General features: G+C 39.3%; 1 protein-coding gene across 3 annotated transcripts in view; it reads right to left on the reverse strand.

Moving 5' to 3' along the window:
- CDH23 (cadherin related 23) overlaps positions 1–21,242 on the reverse strand; it is a 1,135,250-nt gene that overhangs the window by 87,764 nt on the left and 1,026,244 nt on the right. For all 3 annotated transcript variants that reach the window (XM_056530710.1, XM_056530713.1, XM_056530711.1), the window contains 5 exons: positions 12,675–13,133; positions 11,902–12,018; positions 8,249–8,473; positions 7,954–8,123; positions 1,501–1,638 (listed from right to left, as the gene is read on the reverse strand). In XM_056530710.1, the coding sequence (XP_056386685.1) occupies positions 1,501–1,638; positions 7,954–8,123; positions 8,249–8,473; positions 11,902–12,018; positions 12,675–13,133 (1,109 nt within the window). The remainder of the gene's footprint in view (positions 1–1,500; positions 1,639–7,953; positions 8,124–8,248; positions 8,474–11,901; positions 12,019–12,674; positions 13,134–21,242) is intronic.

Genomic DNA, 21,242 nt, shown 5'->3' on the forward strand with positions numbered 1-21,242 from the left:
CAAAAATTCTATCTGCAGTAGAATCTGAAGTTATCATATTAGACTGCATTTCACATTATGTTCAGGCTACTGCCGCATTCCAACAAACTGTACCCATACTTTAACTCCTTCATTTTCATGAGCCCAACAGAGTTAGCTGGTTACTCCAGTTGGGTCATTTTTGAACGGTATCTGTTTTTTGTTGCCAGACTAAAACCACAGCAGACAGGTTTTCAGTCCAACAAACAAAAATAGATATAGTCCAAAAATTTACAGACCGGAGTCACTAGCTGACTCCGTCGGGCTCATTGAAAGGAATTGAATATGGCACGGGTCGAGCTTTAAAATGGCTTCTGTATGCCATGAATGTGATGTGAATTCAGCCTAATAGAGCAGGAGGAGCTGTGAAGATTGATGTGCATTGAACCTTTTTGAGAAGACCATCAAAAATTGCAATCAAGAGGTCTTCTATGGGGCTGGTCTAAAAGTAAATGATCATTATACAGAATGTATGTGGAACTGAAACTCCATCACACAAAATCTGGTCTAGATAAGGGGATTGTCTTTTCAAAGAGGCACTTTTGTAGGGGTTAATTTGTTTAGTTTTGTGGAAAAAGTTCCAGGATAACTTGTCATTTATTCATGTAAATCCCAACTCTTCCTGGGCTAAGTAGTCAAGTGGGTGGTCCTACTCAGTGACCGAGTGACTGTTGCCTTTCCATAAATAAGCTCCACTGCAGGGCCATATACCAATTGTATGCAGATTGTTTGTAAATCATGTTATACTGTATCAAGAAACGTAAAAACTTACACAGACCAATTATATGGAGAAAAACCGTTTCGTGAAACGTTCATTCCCAATAATTGTCCCGTGTTAAAGGGCCATCAATAAGAAGCTCATAAATTAGAAAATGCTTGTTTGTCAGTTGATTGCATCTTTTATGTGGCCAACAAAATCAGCTTTCTCAGCCGCCCCTTGTATAAACAGAGTTTGTGTGGCGGACAATGATAAAGTTAAAGGAGTATTACGGCCAAAGACATCTTATCCCCTATCCAACAAATAGGGGATACGATGTCTGATCCGCGGGGGGCCTACCGCTGGGTTTCCAGGAATGGAGATATGACGTCATGCCATGCCCCCTCCATTAATGTCTATGGTAGTGGGTGTGACGGCCATCACGCCCACTTCCATAGACATGAATGGAGGGGGCATTGGTGTGATGTCACGAGGGGGCATGGCATGATGTCATGTCTCCATTCTCAGAAACATAGAGGTTTCCGAGACTGGAGCAGCGACCCGCATAGAATGCGGGTGCTGCATGGAGATTGCGGGGGGTCCCAGTCATCAGACATCTTATCCCCTATCCTTCAGATAGGGGATAAGATGTCTTTGGCCAGAATACCCCTTTAAGGGCCTTTGGGTCTTGTTCAGTAAACAAGCACTGATCACTGAGATCGGAGTCTGTCGGCCTGTGTAAAGAGGCCTTCACTCCTATCACTGTAAGCACATAAAGCCCTTACCGTTGTAGGATTTATCCCAAACCTTCCCTCTCCATCAACCAGGCTATACTGAATGAGAGCAAACCGCCCAGAGTCTGCATCTGTTGCTTTAATCTGTAGAACTGTTGAACCAAGTTGAATGTCTTCGAATACTGGTTTCTAAAAGAAGGATAGAGTACATTAAAGAAATTATGCAGAAGACAGTCAAACGATTCAGTGTAGATGTAAAGAAAAATGTTTCCACTGTTATCATGTACAAGAACTAAAACCAACTTTTCTTCTATCTTTCATATTTCAAATATCAGCAATGTAGTTTACAACATGAGAAAATATGTAAAAGGGGTAGCCGGAACAATTGTTATAGGTGAATGTGCTCAGGCTTGGGTAAGAAAACAACAACAAAAAATCAAACAATACTCACCTTCCCAATCCCTTGCTGCCATTCTGATTGTGCTCAGTCCCACAGCTTAGCACTGATGTCAGTCTTAATACAACAAAGTGCCTGTTTAGCCAATCACATGCTGAGATGGGACACCAATGCAGCCAGTGATTGGTTGAGTGACACTTCCTTGTGTCAAGACCAACACCAAAAAGTGCTGAGCAGCGGGACCGGATACCATTGGAATGATGACAAGGGATCAAGAAATGTGTGCATATTTACTTTTAAAATAGTCACTGACTGCCAATTTAACCTGATTTATGGCTCTATTAAACAAAATATGCAATTTACACTGTCCTAAGGCCCCTTCTACCTGGACATTAATCCAGCAATGCACACCGTTAATTTTCATGCAACATCTGTGGGCTTAGAAGACATCCTGCCTATCCAGTCTCCAATATATAACAAATGGCAAGGTGATGATATTCAGTTAATGCAAAAGCACATATTTTCATGTATATTAAACAGATCAGTAATAAAAAGTCTTAATATTATCTTATTGACTTTAAATGGTTTTTCCGACAAACTTTTGTATGTATGTTTCTTACATTTACTTCCATGGAAAGAGTATGAGCAAGTGTGGTAGCCTCACTGACCCTTAAAAGGGATTCACACAAAGCAAAGGAACACACACACTTTCCCACATATCTCCCTGCTTGCATACACAGTAGAGATTAATGTGCAGTTGAAGTGAGCATGTTTGACCGTCTCAGTAGACAACAGGGCAACACAAGAAGGCACATGGAGAATTAGTATATAGATAGATAGAGAGAGTCCACCCCTCATATTTTTGTAAATATTTTGTGGTGTCCCGGTACTGCATCCTATCCGGTACCTGTGTGTATAGGTCCCCATAGCCAGAGTCCCTAGGACGTCAGGTCCTTTTTCGTCTAGTCTTCCCCTTACCACCTCTCATCTAAATAGTCATTAAGCTTATAATTTATTTAGGATTTGTGTAAATATAATAGTACTAATGTATATAACTAGTTAATTACCTGTCCAGAGCATAGCAGGACCTGCGGGTCACGTGATCAGGTAAACTCTATGTTTTTTTTTTCTTAAGGACCTTCGGAGGTCCCTGTGACATATTGCACCCACTATGCTTTGTGACGGTGAGTGACAGATCTTCGGACCAATCAAAACAACCCCGCCCCTGCCCATATAAGGGAGCGGCGGCCATTATTTTCTCTCTTGTTCCCTGGCTGTCAAACGAGCAGGATCTGCGCAGCTATCTTCCGCAGTGAGTTAGGCCCGAGGCTTGCGGCAACAGCTGATCTATTCAGAATTGTGAGTGTATCAATCCCTAAGCACTCTGCAAGATCACCGGACCGTATCTATCCCCTAAATCCAGACAGATCTTCGCAAATTACCCTAAATCCAGAGACTTGTATAACTATTCAAGGTCCGCAACAACTGTCAGTCACTGAACTATATAGAGACTGTTTGCATGAGACTGTTATTGTGCATTGGATGTACCGTAAGCCTTTCAGTAATGTTATCCAAGTTCAAGTTCAAGTACCTTGTGGACCTTCAGTCATTTTATGCATGCACCTATCGTTACTGGGAAGGGCGGCAATAGGCCGGAGAATTACCTCAGCATACTAGCCCTCAGCCTGGCGTCACGAACTATAGGGTTAACCTTAACCCCTCATCTACCGAAACAACACCCCAACTACCAAACACCCCCCAAGGCTTACCACAATTTTATTAGATCTTCTTTATGTGACAACACTGAAGAAATTACACTCTGCTACAATGTAAAGTAGTGAGAGCACAACCTTTATAACAGTGTTTAATGTTGTGTCCCCTCACAATAACTCAAAACACAGCCATTAATGTCTAAACCTCAGCAACAAAAGTGAGTGCATTCCTAAATGGAAATGTCCAAACTGGGCCCAATTAGCCATTTTCCCTCCCCAGTGTCATGTGACCTGTTGTGGTAACATGGTCTCAGCTGTGTGTTTGTGGAAAGCAGGTGCCTAACATTGGGTGTTTACGCTATCACTAATACTGGTCACTGAAAGTTCAACATGATACCTTATGGAAAAGAACTCTCTGAGGCTTCCTTCCACATAGAACAGGCCTCGCCATGGTCAACAAGTTGAATGTACATGTTTGGCATCAGAAGGAAGCCTCTTCTAAAGATGTACAAGAAAGCCTGCAAACAGTTTGCTGTAGACAAGCAGACTAAGGATATGGATTACTGGAGCCATGTCCTGTGCTCCGATGAGACCAAGATAAACTTATTTGGTTTCGATGGTGTCAAGCGTGTGTGGCAGCAACCAGGTGAGAAATACCAAGACAAGTGTGTCTTGCCTACAGTCAAGCATGGTCGTGGGAGTGTCATGCTCTGGGCCTGAATGAGTGCTGCTGCCACTGGGGAGCTACAGTTCATTGAGGGAACCATAAATACCAACATGTATTATGGCATACTAAAGCAGAGCATGATCCCCTCCCTTTAGGTGACTGGGCTGCAGGGCAGTATTCACACATGATAAAAGCCCCGCCTCCAAGATGACCAGAGCCTTGCTAAAAAAGCTGAGGGTAAAAGTGATGGACTAGCCAAGCATGTCTCCAGACCTAAATTCTATTGAATATCTGTGGTGATCATCTGTGGGGCATCCTAAATTAGCAGGTGGGGATGTGTAAGGTCTCTAGCATCCACCAGCTCTGTGAGGTCATCATGGAGGAGTGGAAGAGGACTCCAGTGGCAACCTGTGAAGCTCTAGTTAACTCCTAGGCTTATGGCAGGGTTGACAAATAATAGCGGCCACAAAAAATATTGACACCTTGGGCCCAATTTGGACATTTTCACTTCCGGATGTACTCACTTTTGTTGTCAAGGTTTAGACATTAATGTCCATGTGTTGAGTTTGTTTGAGGGGACACGACATTAAACACTGTTATACAGGCTGTGCACTCACTACTTTACATTGTAACAAAGTGTAATTTCTTCAGTGTTGTCACATGCAAAGAAATAATAATGTATTTACATAAATGTAAGGGGTTTACTTACTTATTGGAAACACCGTATGTATATATCTCAAACAGTACATTTTCATAAATGCCTGTACATTGGAAATAGGTTTTACTTCACATAATGCTAAGACCTATTTATCAGAGAAGATCTACTCATCTTCATAATAAGGCTATGTTCACAGGCCAGAATTTCCACAAATCTGCATAGAAATTCGGCATGTGTTTATAGCCTATTGTGTTCAATGGGATTCCGCAGTCCCATTCACACAGCAGAATTTTCGCTGCGGACATTCCGCAGCTAAAATTCCTCATTCAACGTTCTGCAAAAAATATAGTTCATGTCCTATATTTTTGCGGAATTTTTTTGAAGAAGCCCATGGAAGTAAATGGGGCTTTTTTTTCTGTGCAAAATGCGCAGCTGATGTGAATTTCATGCGGAATTCCTGCAGATTCTGCACAAAATTTCACAAAAGCAATGAATGAAAGGCATCTTTTTTGCATGATTTCTGCATGTATTCTGCATAGATGCGGTGTACCGCGTCTGCATCAAATTGGCCGGAATTTCGAATCTTCAAGCGGAAATTCTGCCCCTTAAAGGTGAACTTCGGTGTAAACAAGTGGAAAACAAATGTTTTCAAATCAACTGGTGACAGAAAGTCAAACAGATTCGTAAATTACTTCTATTAAAAAATCATAATCCTTCCAGTACTTATCAGCTGATGTATACTACAGAGAAAATTGTGCAGTTGTTTCCAGTCTGACAACAGTGCTCTCTGCTGACACCTCTTTCCGTGTCAGGAACTGTCCAGATTTGAATACTATCCCCATAGAAAACCTCTCCTGCTCTGGACAGTTCCTGACACGGACAGAGGTGTCATCAGAGAGCACTGGTCAGACTGGATAGAACTTCACAAATTTCTATGTAGTATACCTGTAGTATACAGCAGCTGATAAGTACTGAAAGGATTAAGATTTTTAAATAAAAGTACAAGTAATTTACAAATCTGTTTAACTTTCTGGAGCCAGTTGATTTGAAAACATTTTTTTCCCACTGGTGTTCCCCTTTAAAGTTTGGAATCAGTGCAGGTCCTAATGGCCAGATCCCAAAGTATTATTTTTGTATTACACATGTCTGGATCTTGTTTGTAAGATATATATATATATATATATATATATATATATATATATATTATTTAATTCATTTTGGCAAACAAAATCCCAAACTCTATTCTTCTGGATGGAGCTGCTTCCCTTATACTGATTTCCCCGGTAAGGCTGGGTTCACAGGTAATATATTAGTCAGTGTTTTTCAGTAGCTCTCAGCAGGGCCCATACAAGTACAGTACAAGAAATGTAAATTTGCTTTTAGAAAATTCCGCCACCACGTTACGTGTCAAGCTATCATATGTTGTAAATATTGTATTGTGAAAATAAAATGATGGTTTTATTGTGCTATAAAAAAAAGTCACTGTTGTTACATAAGCAATTCAGTGACCTAGTGACATTATTATTCTACTTTTTCCACACTGAGATATAGCATACCTTTGCTGACACATCCTGTCAGCAACTCTGTAATTTCCCCAGTAAACCAAACCCTATGTACTTACCATTTATCTGCATCACAAGAAGAGATGATTGTATCAAAGTGTATCTTCTTGTTTAAAGGGGTACTCCGGGGGAGAACATTATTATTTTTTTTAAAATCAACTGGTGCCAGAAAGTTAAACAGATTTGATAATAACTTCTATTCAAAAAAATCTTAATCCTTCCAGTACTTATCAGCTGCTGTTATGATCCACAGGAAGTTCTTTTCTTTTTGAATTTCCTTTCTGCCTGACCACAGTGCTCTCTGCTGACACCTCTGTCCATTTTAGGAACTGTCCAGAGTAGTAGCAAATCCCCATAGAAAACCTATCCTGCTCTTGACAGTTCCTTAAATGGACAGAGGTGTCAGCAGAGAGCACTGTGGTTAGGCAGAAAGGAAATTTAAAAAGAAAATGTGGATCATTACAGCAGCTAAAAAGTACTGGAAGGATTAAGATTTTTTGATAGAAGTTATTAACAAATCTTTTTAACTTTCTGGCACCAGTTGATAATATACAAATAATAATACATTTTTCAGTGGAGTACCCCTTTAAGTATCACAGTGTTTTCCAAACATGCTGGAAGTTGTAGTTATGCAGCAGCTGGAGGCACCCTGGTTGTCAAACACTGAAGTAACATTTTACCACCTATAAATTGTTATTCTAGTTAAAGAGTAGCTATCACTAACTTAAATTTCCCTAATCCCCCTCCCCATCTGTCCCTGACACTACCTACGTCTATCCCTGTATTTATTTAATTCAAATTCCCCATAAAAATACCTTTTTCCAACCAGCTTCGGTAGCTCAGAGTTGAGCAGTCTCCAGAGGGCAGGAAGTGGGCGGCCCCGGCCGGCGTGTGACGTCATCTGAAGCCTGGCCGGGGATCGCTTCCGCCCGTCTTCCAGTATGCTGCGCTCCCACTCAGGAGCGTGCATACAGGCGTTTTACAGGGCAAGGAGATATGAAGGGGGCGGGGATATTCAAATTTTGTGCGCCGCACGCGAACGAGCACTGTGCTCGCTCTCTGCCTGCTTCATATACAGGCAGAGAGCGAACTGTGCACGAGCATTTCGGGCCACGCTAGGCCGCGCTGCCCGGCCAGCAGTGGTCCGAACGTGTTCAGCATAAGGGGGTGAAAGGGATTCCTGAGCCATGTAGGGTGACACCTAGTGGCCAGGTTTTCTAATGTGAAAAAAACTGTTAAAACAACATTTTTTGGAATTAACATATATTAGAAATATGTTTATTTTAGCATAATCTTTTTAATAAAAAAACAATTTACTTTAATGAGAGTACCCATTTAAGGTTTATAATCCTTATTACAAAAAAATTTGTATTTTCACATTTACTTTTCTGTACATAACATTTATTTTATTTTATTTTTGTGTACAGCTACGAGAGTGGTGTATCAGGTGCTAATGCTCCAAATCCAATATACAACTATTATATAATGCAGTCACTATTACTCTTTACCTGATAGGACGATTGGTTGAAGATAGGATTGTTGTCATTGATATCCACAATCTCAAGGTGAACTGGAATCTCAGCAGATCTACGAGGAGAACCATTATCTGAGGCCCGAACAGTAAAGTTTAACCACTGCACCTGCTCATAGTCAACAGTACGGTTTGCGATAATCTTTCCTGTTATGTAAAAAAATAATGCATAGGATTCTTATGTGCTTAATATGCTAGGTTTTCTACACCATAAATGTAATAAGGTTAGATGTGGGGGAATGGCCTGGGAAGTTGACTTTATAGTCTCATACCTGCCATATTATCTTCAAGTTGTACATATCCTGCCGGTACAAGGTTATGGAGTGAATATGTTATCAGACCATTGAGTCCTTTATCTGGATCAACAGCAGACACTGAGAGTAGTGTGGTTCCTGGGGTAGCACCTTCAATGATCCTCTGAGAAAAAACAGTAACCCCAAAAGGACGAAATCTAGGAGTGTTATCATTGACATCCAGAATGTTGACTGTTAGTTTGGCTGTGAATAAGAAATAACATAACATAAACTCTTCTAACAGTATATACTAGGCTATTATTACAGAAATACATGTTTGTTTTTTGTTTTGTTTTTTGCAACCTACTTTATTGCACTTGAACCCAGTGATCCAATAGATTCTGGGAATTGTCTGATAATAACAACAAATATGATAGATTATAAAAGTAATAATAATGTGGTTTCATATGTAGTCCTCCAGCACATGACTGTACAACAATTTTAGGGTGTAAACCCTTGCGGGCAGGGCTCTCTCTCCCTCTGCATCAGTCTGCAATTTACTCTATGTCATGTTCACTGTACCTGTGTTTGTATTTTAACTCTTATTAACCCCTTAAGGACTCAGCCCATTTTGACCTTAAGACTAAGTTTTCACTTGGGTTTTTTTCCTGCGTTTTTTTGGGAGGTGAAAAAAAAACGCTAGAAAAAACGCCAGTGCAATTTCCTGCGACTGACATTTTTTCTGGCGTTTTTTGCATTTGAGTGGAAATTGAATTTTTGGCCCCTTTGGCATTTTTTTTTTTTGAAATTTGTTGGGTACCAGAAAAAAATAAAAAAAATAAAGGATGCAGTAGGGATGGGAAAAAATGTATTTACCGGTAACTAAATTTTTATATTTTATAACAAAATTTGGATGAATTTTTAATAAAGTTTGTGTGTGTATTTCACTCTTTTTCTCTCTATTTTTTAAATTTTTTAGGTAGTACTACTACTCCAAGCATGGAACAGACTGTTCCATGATGGGAGTAGTAGTACTTGTACTAATAGACAGATCCCAGCAGGTATCACTCCTGACACCCAATGCAATCTTCCATAATCTAGCAGAGATGCAGAGCGTCTCTATACAGCGCTCGGATCTCTGCTCTGTACTCTGGCTGGCCAGTGATGTGAATAGAAATTCACATCAATCATTCATATTTTCCGCCCAGAGTGGGGATTGGCCGGATGGTTGCAGCCAATCCCCGCTCTCAGAGGGAAATATAAATGAGTGATCTATTCATGTCAATGGCCGGTCGGAGTCTAGTGCAGAGATGTGGAGTGCTGTAGAGAGTCGCTCCACATCTCTGCAATAGATAGGACGATCGCATCGGGTGTCAGGAGTGACACCCACTGTGATCTGTTCTTAACTGCAGGTACAACTGCTCCCAACATGGAGCACACTTGGCTCCATGCTGGGAGCTGTAGTACTTGCATTAATAGACAGATTGCAGCAAATGTAACTTCTGACACCTGTTGTGATCTGTCTATTAATGCAGGTACTACAGCTCCCAGAATTGAGCAGAGTGTGCTCCATGTTGGGAGCAGTAGTACCTGCAGTTAAGGAAAGATCCTGTATAGTGTATAGATGCAGGTGGACGACCGCTCTTCTATGGTCCCCTACACTGCCGTATATATACACCTATTCATATTTCCCACAGAGAGTGGTGATTGGCTGGAACCATCTGGCCAATCACAGCTCTCTGTGGGAAATATGAATAGGTGTATATATACGGCATTGCAGGGAACCATAGAAGAGCGGCTGGACACATCTATAAATTATACAGAAGGATCGCAACGGACCCGGGGCGATCTGTCAATTAGTGCAGGTACTACTACTCCCATCAGGGAAAAGTGTGTTCCATGTTGGGAAAAGTAGTACTACCTAAAAAATTTTTTTATTATTGTCGGCTACATTTTTAGTGCCGTGCCCACCCACATAAATTGATCCCAGTTTTAATATAAAAAAACAAAATTTCATTAAATACAATTTTTTCCATCACTACTGTATCTTTTTTATTATATTTTTTTTAATGGTACCCTATGAAATTTTATTAAAAAAGGTATCTCCATCACTTTTTTGGATCATTAAAGTCCAAAAAACATCAAAGTTAAAACCCACATGACATTCTTCTTGGTGATTTTTTTAAACTCCCGTAGACTTCTATGGGAGAAAAACGCCACGATTTCAGGGCAAAAAACGCCATAGGCTCAACATGCTGCAACTTTGCAAAACCGCTGAAGAGCTGAAAAACGCCAAAAAAGAGTGAATAAAAGCCAAAAGGATTAAAAAAATGGCAATCTGAAAAACGCAAAGTGGAAAAAGAATTTTGCGTTTTTTCATTGATTTACAGCTTACATCTGGCCGCTGCATTTTTTCAATGAAAAAACGCCATGCCGTTTTGGCATTTTTTGCGGCAAAACGCCCCCCAAAAAAAAAAAAAAAGGAAACTTAGCCTAAGGTCACAGCAAATTTTTGTTTTTTCCTTCTAAAAATCATAACGCTTTAAATTTTGCACCTACAGACCCATATAGGGTCTTGTTCTTTGCGTCACCAATTGTACTTTGTAATGACATCACTTATTTTATAAAATAATCTGCAGCAAAACTAAAAATAATTATTTGTGGGGTGAAATAGAAAGAAACAAACATCATTTTGTAAATTTTGGGGGCTCCCATTTTTCCATAGTGCACTTTTCAGTAAAAATTACACATTATCTTTATTCTGTAGATCCATATGGTTACAAGGATACCCAATTTATTTGGCTTTTATTTTATTTTAATACGTAAAAAAATTATAAACTACATGCACCAAAATTAGTATGTTTAAAATTGTCATCTTCCCTATAACTTTTTTATTTTTCCGTACATGGGGTTAATTGAGGGCTTATTTTTTGTGCCGTAATCTCTAGTTTTTATCGGTACCATTTTTGTTTTGATAGGTCTTTTTGACCACTTTTTTTTATTAATGTTTTAATGTTATATGAAGTGACCAAAATTGCACAATTTTGGACTTTGGTATTTTTTTACATGTACGCCATCAACCGTGCGGTTTAGCTAACCTTATATTTTAATAGGGTGTGATTTAAACTTTAAATAGGGAAGGGGTTAATGAACTATTATTAACCTTTTTTTTTTTTTACATAGGGGCTAAAACATGCAATCTTCTGGTTGCATATACTGATTAATGCTATGCCATTGCATAGCATTGAACAGTGTTTTCTGTGCTCTGCTGCTCCTGCCTGCTGAGCAGGTATGGACCATAGATCGGCGATGGACGATGGAGAGGCAGGTAAAGACCCTCTCGTCGTCCAGTAAGCTGATCAGGACATCGCAATTTTGATGCAATAGTCCCGATTAGCTCAGCTGAGCTGCCGGGACAGTCTTAGTTTTGTTTTAGATGCTGCAATACACTTTGATCGCGACGTCTAAGGGGTTAATGCTGGGCATCGGCCCAATCGGCGGTGCTCGGCATTAGCCGTGGGTCCTGGCTGCCGGTAGCAACCGGGACCCACGAGGTTTAACCCGTTCTCTGCTGGTGAGAAAGGTTCAGGTATGCCCTGCGTCCTTAAGGACTCGGGATACAGAATTCAAAAATTAACAATAACAACAACAACAATAATAATAATAATCTAAAAGCAGTATGGAATACTTACCATTTGGGACACTGACTGATCTATCGACCACCTCACTTGCATTATCATATACAGAGATTGCAACGTCATATGCAGCCACTAGCTCTCTATTCAAAGGGGAATTTACGATAACTGCTCCTAGAAAGGTAAAATACAGATAATTTGTCACAGATTAAGAATCACTTTATTCACTAATATATTGTCCTGTGTATAATAGGGAGTCACTGACCATAAAGTGTTTGCTGTACTTTTATATAAAGTTTAAGTTGTTTGCCATAAGATTTCCCTAAATCACATGCTAACATCTCAAAAATATATGCAAATATTTAGAGTTTTACAGATAACGTAGAGTGACCCCAACTTCAGTCTGCATAGGCTTAGCAACAACCAATAAAGGGACACTTGCCCTTTAAGATGACTAGGACACCATCCTTGCCAGCAATGACTATGAAAGTGCACCAGAGAACAGTTATCATGATGATGATGGAGATGTAGGAGGACAACGAATGAGTCAGACAGGGAAGGCTTTTACAGAGATACAGATCAAACCTTCAGGATTGTGAGCCGTAAAGGAAAGAAAAGATTTATTTGGTTAGTACCATGATACTTAATCAGCAGAAAGCAGGAATGTAGAGGATTATTAATAGAAAAAAAGCAAAGTGCTAGTAAGGGGATCAGGAAGGAAGTGGGAGATAGGCAAGAAAACAAAGTACATGCCGAAAGAGAGTGGGATGGCTGGAAACAGTTTAATTCGAAAGTATTGCTTTTAAATACAAAAGGTAATAGCAAAATACCTGTGTTAAAGTTAATACTGAAAGCAGCCTGCTGGTTAGATAGAATCGCATTGGTGTCATCAGTGGCCACAACTTCAATAATGTAATACTGCAGACGTGGGTTGAGGTCTCGGTCGATGGCAGTAACCTCGGCTATCACTGTCCCCACTTCAACAGACTCAAATACACTGACGGTCTGAACTGGGTTAATGAATTCTGGTCGGCAATCATTTACATCATCTATAAGGATATTTACTGTAGTACTTCCAGACAAGGGAATGTTACCACGGTCTGTGGCCACAACCTTCAGCCTGTAGGCATCTTTTTCTTCTCTATCCACAGTAACATTGGCTACACGTATTACACCTGTGATGGCATCAATGAGAAACCTATCTTGAGCACCACTTTCAATTCTGTAACTTAGTTGCTGGTTTGGTCCACTGTCTGCATCGGTTGCTGCCACCTGCAGAACAGAAAAACCTAAAAAAAAAAAAAGAAAAGTTTTTAATAGATAACTCATTTTTACTCACAATACTAATGTTTTACAGTGTCCTACTGAACATTTGCACACACCTGTCATTCACATCTGGGTCAAGGATTATCGGGAAATGATGCTGGTGCTGGATCCATTAAATACAGAAACAGCAAACAAAGTAGAGCTGCATGCTGTGCTGTTTTCTCTAGGCATTTGGCTGGAATCTGCAACACTTCTAATGGAACCTCTGACACAGATGTGAACAGGTCCTGAGAATTACTAGGTATTAGATTTTTCTTGTAATTCTGTAAATAGTGCATCATTTCTGTATAATCGGATAGTTTTGCATACTTTGTATATATTTTAAAAGCACATATAGTAGACAAATAGTCAAGCTCACCAAGCAGTTGTCTTTTCGCCCGGACTGTGCTATGGCAGGCACACAATGTAGAGACACAACAGAGGAAGATAGTCCAGCGAAAAAGGATATATGCCAAATAAAATTCTTTATTTGATAAAAGCCAGCATACAGGAAAACACATGGACAATGTGACGCATTTCAGGTGTCGTAATGCACCCTTAGTCGTACATTTGTATATATTTTGTTCACTAGTTTTAAGGTCCAAAAATCTGTACAGATCAATCCCTGCTTTCCAGCTAGGAATATGAAATGTATAGCAGTTTTTGCTCATGAATTAGGGGGCGTGACATGACATCAAGAGGGGGCAAGGCCGTGACGTCACGATCATGGCCTCCGGCTCCGAGCTATCTGAACAAAATTTTCAGAACGCTGGAGCACCTGAGTACACCTTTAAGCTTGTCCTTAACCTTGACCATCTTCCTGTCTTAGATGCTGAAAAACACACCTACAACATGATACTTCCACCACCATGTTTTACTGTAGGGATTGTATTGGGCAGATTACTTCCAGACATGATGCTTAGAATTGAGGCCATAAACTTCAATCTTGGTTTTGTTAGACCTGAGAATGTAATTTTTTACCGTCTGAGAGTCTTTTAGGCCCTTTTTTTGCAAATTCCAATCAGATTTTCATTTGTCTTTTACTGAGGAGATGCTTCTGTCTGGTCACTCTGCTATAAAGGCAGATTAGTTGTGTACTGTATTGATGGTTGACCTTTGGGTAATTTCTGTCATCTGCATAAAGGCTTTTTGAACATAACCAGAGTGACCATGGGGCTCTTGGTCATCCTTCTTACCAAGGCCCTTTTCCCCCAATTATTATTATCATTTTTTTTTGTATTTAAAATGTTTTAATTTAAATTAACAATCATAATTATTATAATTATATCACATACAAAAATAACACTTCCTCCTAAGCCCTACCATCCCACCCCAATCGGAAAGGAGAAAAAAAAAATTATAAAATAAAAAGGGAAACCATGCCTTCTTATAAATTACTCAGTTTAAGTTAGTATCCTTCCATTTCCCCCATATTCGCATAACAAGTTTTTAGTTTTTCCTTCTTATTGGACCCACATTCATCAAGGATTTCATACTGTTTGATTTTTCTTACTAAGTTTTACATTCAGGCAAACTGGGAACCTTATCTGACATCTAAACTCTAAGTATTAAAACCTTGGCACAGAAAATAATTATAAAGATAAATGTATCTACTGCAGATGAAAGATGCTGAATACTCAGTATTGCCTGAAGAACAGAGATCTCCAATTCATGACCCAAAAGATTATTATTATATTGAAAAATACTTCTCCAAAATACTTGGATTTTGGGACAAGACCAAATTATATAAATAAAATCACCCCCGTCCTGGCAACAATGAGGACAAACAGCCTGTAAGGAAGTTTTAAAGGTATAAACTTGGAGCTCACCGAAATAGCATTGATGTTCCCAATACAATTCCTCCATTGCTCATCCGTGGTATTCCCAACCTCATACTCCCATTTACTTTTCTGTTTAGCCCTGATAGGTCTAGTAATATCCTGAATAAGTAAGTTATAAATGTGCACCATAGGCTTATTGTGCATTCCTTCTTGTAACAAAAATGTGATAACTAGGTGAACCATAAGCTCGAAAATCTGTTTATTTTCAGTAGCATAAAAAGCGTGTGCTAATTGAAAGTATCTTGAGAATTGATTCTTGTTTATACTAAAGTGTTGTGTCAATAATTGAAAAGCGAGAAGACCCTCTGTGTTTACGATTTATGAAATATAATAGACTCCCTTATTGATCCAAAATTGAAGATTGGGAATCGTTAAAAAGTGAGTCAAATTCTTATTGTTAAAAATAGGAGTGTAATGTGTACTACCATCCATCAAAAACCTCGTTTTAAAAACCTCCACCCTTTCATAATCATATAACTACAAGATATCTAATTTTCCAATAGACCAGCTTCCACCACCTTGAACCGTGCCTGTGTTAGTGCTACAATATTGACCTATTAAAGTTTTATCTCCTAATTTAATCATATTAAAAATTCTGGCTAAAAAATACTATTGAAAATTAGGCAGAGCAAATTCCCCTCCCCCCGAGGGGTGGACCATGCCTGATATTTTAGTCTAGGTCTTTTCCTTCCCCAAATAAAGTAATTGAGAATATGATGAAACTTTCTAAACCAACCATCCTGAATCCAAGACAGGGAAGCGTTTATTATAAAAAGTACTTGTGGTAAGATGATCATCATTTTAATCAACGATATTCTATCGGTCATTGTAAGGGGCAGTTTGTCCCAAACCTCCATCTTCTTTTTTAATTTATCAATTAATGGTGTCAAATTTACCAATCTATATCTATCTAGATTAAATGTAAGCTTAACCCCTAAATATTCCAGACCTTCATGTTCCCCAATAATTTTTAATGGAACTATGCCCTCCTTCAAGGAAAAATCTAACAGTAAAATAAAGGATTTTTGCCAATTAATTTCTAAACCAGAATATTTCCAATTTCAGAGAAAATATCTACTAGGGTCGGGATTGTATGAGCTGGGTCCTGGATAAACAGAAGGAGGTCATCCATATATAAAGCAATCTTTTCCTCTCTATCACCCACAGTCAAACCTTTTATTTCATGTGAATTACGGATAATTACAGCTAGTATTTCTATGTAGAGTGCAAAAAGTAGTGGGGAAAGTGAGCAACTCTGACGCGGCCACGTGACAACAAAATACTTTCAGTTGGAGTTTTCCCCACACAGATATTTGCTTTTGAAGAAAGGTACATCAATTGAATAAATCCCCAAAATTATTCCCAAAGCCAAAGAAATCTATGGCTTTCCAGAGGAGCCTCCACTCCTGTCGATCGCCTTAGCAGCATCCAATGACAGGATGGAGCGGAGGGTCCCCACTCCCCTCTGAATCCCAAGAAAAGCAAACAAAGATCTCCCAAGGATAAACCCTGTCTGATCTGAGTGGATCAATTGCCCTACCACTTTAGACAGCCTCCTTGCCAGGATTCCCGAAAATTTTTTATGTCACAATTTAGTTAAGATTTTGGTCAATAAGATTCTACCAACAGCAGATTTTTTTTTTTGTATCAATATAATGGCCCTGATTTTCTATTGTAAACCTGACATGTTTTGTCGGTCTGCGTGCCAGATTCTGGTGCATTGCGCCAGAAGTTGCACCAGAATTTAAAAAAATCCGACCAACTCTCCATTTTACTTTGAAAACTAGAAAAAGGGACGTGGCCATTGGGAAAAGGGGCGTGTCACTGACATTTTCACAAAGACATATTTTCACCAAACATATTTAATAAGGTTCCACAGAAAATGTGGTGGATTTCAGCTGAGGAAAACCTGACAGATCAGAGCATGTGCAAAAAAAGCAAAATGTAAGGTAAAAGTGCAAATTGTAGGGAAAGCTTAGTAAATACCATGGAAAAAATTGAAACCCACAAAGAAAACTACATTCTAGTCTTAGTAAATCAGGGCCAATGTGTGCTTGGAGCATAGAATCTGGTAATTGGCCATTTATACAGGATTCATTATAGGTCTCCCAAAGGAGCAAAAACATCACTAAATCTTTTATATATTCTGAACGAAAGGCCATCCGGTGCCGGGGCAGAATTATTTGGGGCACGCTTTATGGCCCCCTCAATACAAGTCTATGGGTGTGGGCGTGACGAGTAGGTTGCACCTGTAATTTGAATGGGTAAATAAAGAACCACTTATTTCACATCTATATGGAATGCCGCTTCTCTACTGATGTATACATATAAAATGGGGTGTAGCGTCTAGCCTTGAGACGCAGAGCACCCAATTGGATCAGTAGTCTACACACAGTGCCGGTTTTGATCTATATAGGGGGAGATTTATCAAAACATGTGCAGAGGAAGAGTGCTGAAGTTGCCCATGGCAACCAATCGGATCCCTTCTTTCAATTTTCATTAAAAATTAAAGAAGCAATCTGACTGGTTGCTGTGGGCAATTGCACCACTCTTCCTCTACACAGGATTTGATAAATCTCCCCCATAGTGTCTAGTTCCAAGCTCTGTGTCATGTCCATCCTGCTATGATCATTTGATTCTACAGTAATGTCAAAGCAGCATTTTTAAACAAACTACTAAATTATAAATAATAAGAAATATTTAGGAACATCTTTATGATAAGGTAAAATATACAAATGTATTTCTTTTATCATCCACTTTTTTGTATATGATTTTAAGTGCTTGCTAATACAAATTGTAAGATTTTATTTATTTATTAATAGTGTATGACTGTTTATTCCTTTTGTTGTGGCTATATCTTACCAACTTAAAATGTGTCTCTCATTTCAGGTAGGCTTTCAGGATTTTTCTTGCCATTAGATTACTTGTATATTACATTTTTCATCAGGTTTCTGCTCTGCAGTCACCATCTCTAATTTTCAGTTGTCCCTGGGCTAATAGGTGAATCCTAGTCACTGTGATGTCTCCATTACACTGCACACAAATAGAAGAGGAGATCCTTCTCTTCTTTGTATTTATACAAACCCTCAGAAACAATATTTTGAAGGGCATTATAGGACAGTATAGTGCAGTCTAAGTTGTTACTTAAGCCCTAGGGTGAGATCTATTACTGATAGCAAGTTCTTGCATAGTGTCTCTTCAGTCTAATTGGTTACATCTGATCTCTCCACACATTCCCACTCTTATCTTCCTCCTAGCTTTCTCTCTCCTTTCTTCATAGATTTCTTCATAGCATGTAACTGATCCCAGAGTGAGTTGCCAGTGGTAGAAATGGACTGTTTTTCAGAGTTAATGAAAGTTTGGCAAGATGGTAGGAAAGTAGCATGAAAAGTGGTGAAATAAGCATTTTGATAAGATACATTGCAAAGTTTCTTACATTCCTTTTTACTATTGATTTATGCAAAGCTTGTTGAAATGAGTCATTAGGTCTCCTTGTATTTATTTCCTAAGAACAGTAACATTCTATACAATCAGCTTTTTATTTTCATTCCCATGTATTTATTTTATGTTCCCAATAGATTTCTTTAAAAACTAGGAAAATAATTCCATAAGCTTTAAAGTTTACAGAATTCAACTGTCATATTTATGTCAGCAAAACTTTATCGAAGGTTTCAAATCAGTGATAATAGAGAATTACCGGCAATAATCATAGTTTATTCTCTTTAGAGAAACTACAGTTTAATGGCGGCATGGAATATTCTGTACTGCTGATGATTTGACATTCAAGAATGGATCAAGTGTTATAGACCCACGCTACATGTCTACACCTAATCTAAATTCGCACTTTAAGAAGGTCTGCACAAAAAATATTTAGAAATAGATATAAAGGGACATTCTCACCAATTAGAGTCATTTTTTTTTTTTTATTGAAACTTTTACATAACATGTATGGGAAATAAAAAGACCCTGTACTAAGGTTTACTGTCTACTGTGGAAAAAAGTGATGACATTGCTGTGCAGAAGACCCTAAATACAGAGACAGCCACAAGGCCTGCCACTGGGCTGCTGAAGAGCCACTGCTGGGACTACCTTGCAGGGTCTACAGAGCAAAAAGTCTGCGACAAAAACTGTCAGTCAATAGTAAAGACTGTACTGTGGTGCAACATATGGCACTCATCCAGGTGTCTAAGAGACAGTGCCAAGCTGCTCAAGTGCTACAGCCTGGTGTGCTTTCTCACTTGCCCTCAACTCCCAGCCCCTGTACAGAGCCCTGTATGTCAGTCAAGAGGGGCTGGTGCTCCAGAAAAGGACAAGTTTGCTCTAACAGCCATCCAATGGTGTCTGCAGTGCTTAGAGCTGGCAGTTCTCCTTTAAAGGGGTACTCCACTGGAAAACATTTTTTATTATCAACTGGTGCCAGAAAGTTAAACATATTTGTAAATTACTTCTATAAAAAAATCTTAATCCTTCCAGTACTTATCAGCTGCTGTATGATTCACAGGAAGTTCTTTTCTTTTTGAATTTCCTTTCTATCTGACCACAGTGCTCTCTGCTGACACATCTGTCCATTTAAGGAACTGTCCAGAGCAGGATAGGTTTTCTATGGGCATTTGCTACTACTCTGGATAGTTCCTAAAATGGACAGAGGTGTCAGCAGAGAGCACTGTGGTCAGGCAGAAAGGAAATTCAAAAAGAAAAGAACTTCCTGTGGATCATAACAGCAGCTGATAAGTACTGAAATGATTAAGATTTTTTAATAGAAGTAATTTACAAATCTTTTTAACTTTCTGGGACCAGTTGATAAAAAAAAACATGTTTTCCAGTGGAATACCCCTTTAACATTTTAAGGACGCAGGGCGTACCTGTACACCCTGCGCCTGGCCCTGGTGTTTAAAACAGGGTCACGCCGTGACCCGGCATCACACCGGGTCAGTCCTGGCTTCTATTCATAGCTGGGACCCTGGGCTAATAACGCGCCTCACCAATCGTTGTGCCAGTATTAACCCTTCAGACACGGCGATCAAAGTTGATCGCCACGCTGAAAATAAATGTAAACGCTTCCCGGCAGCTCAGTCGGGCTGATTGGGACTATCGCGATAAAATTGCGATGTCCCGATCAGCTAGGACGCGAGGATAGGTCCCCTTACCTTGCTCCGTCATGTCCGATCTGGGTTTGATTGCTCCAAGCCTGGGCTACAGGCTTGAGCAATCGAGCCCCTATCTCGTTGATCCATGCAAAGCTATGGCTTTGCAGGGATCAGTAAAAGAGATCAGTGTGTGCAGTGTTATAGCTCCCAATGGGAGCTATAACACTGCAAAAAAAAAAGTAAAAAAAAAGTTAACAAAGGTCATTTAACAGCTTCCCTATTAAAAGTTTGAATGGCCCCCCTTTTCCCATAAAAGAAAATGGTGTAAATAAAAATAAACATATGTGGTATCGCCGCGTGCGTAAGTGTCTGAACTATGAAAATATATAATTAATTAAACTACACAGTCAATGGCGTACGCGCAAAAAAATTCCAAAGTCCAAAATAGCGTATTTTTGGTCACTTTTTATATCATAAATTTTTTTTATAAAAAACGATCAAAAATAATACCAATAAAAACTTCAGAACACGGTGCAAAAAATGAGCCCTCATACCGGCCCATATGCAGAAAATGAAAAAAGTTATAGGGGTCAGAAAATGACAATTTTAAACGTATACATTTTCCTGCATGTAGTTATGATTTTTTCCCGAAGTACGACAATATCCAACCTATATAAGTAGGGTATCATATTAAAGGGGTATTCCGGGAATTTTTTTTATTTGACTATGCTACAGGGGCTGTAAAGTTAGTGTAGTTCATAATATAGTGTCTGCACCTGTGTGACGCTTTTCTCACAATTCTTATGTGATTTTCATCCCAATATTTATTTTTAACAGCATACAAAATGACTGTTGTCTCGGAATTTTTCCCAGCTTGCAATGTGGTTGAGACCTGACTCACTAGTCAGCTGATGACAGGGAGCCTGTCTGCTTCAATGGGTGGAGGGATCAATCTGCAACTAATGCAACACCTGTAGGCATCCTGATTAAAGACCACAGGTCTGCAGCTCATTTAGTTTCAATGGGTGGGGTGGCTGATGTGTGGGAAGGAGGAAAATGGAATCATGGGATTTGTAGGCAAACAAGAAAAACGAAAACAGGAAATCCAGGATCACAGAAAGTTAGCCACAGTGTTATGGTAATCTCACGACATAGCCATTTAGCC

The sequence above is a fragment of the Hyla sarda genome, chromosome 7 (assembly GCF_029499605.1).
Source record: "Hyla sarda isolate aHylSar1 chromosome 7, aHylSar1.hap1, whole genome shotgun sequence".
Lineage (NCBI taxonomy): Eukaryota > Metazoa > Chordata > Amphibia > Anura > Hylidae > Hyla > Hyla sarda.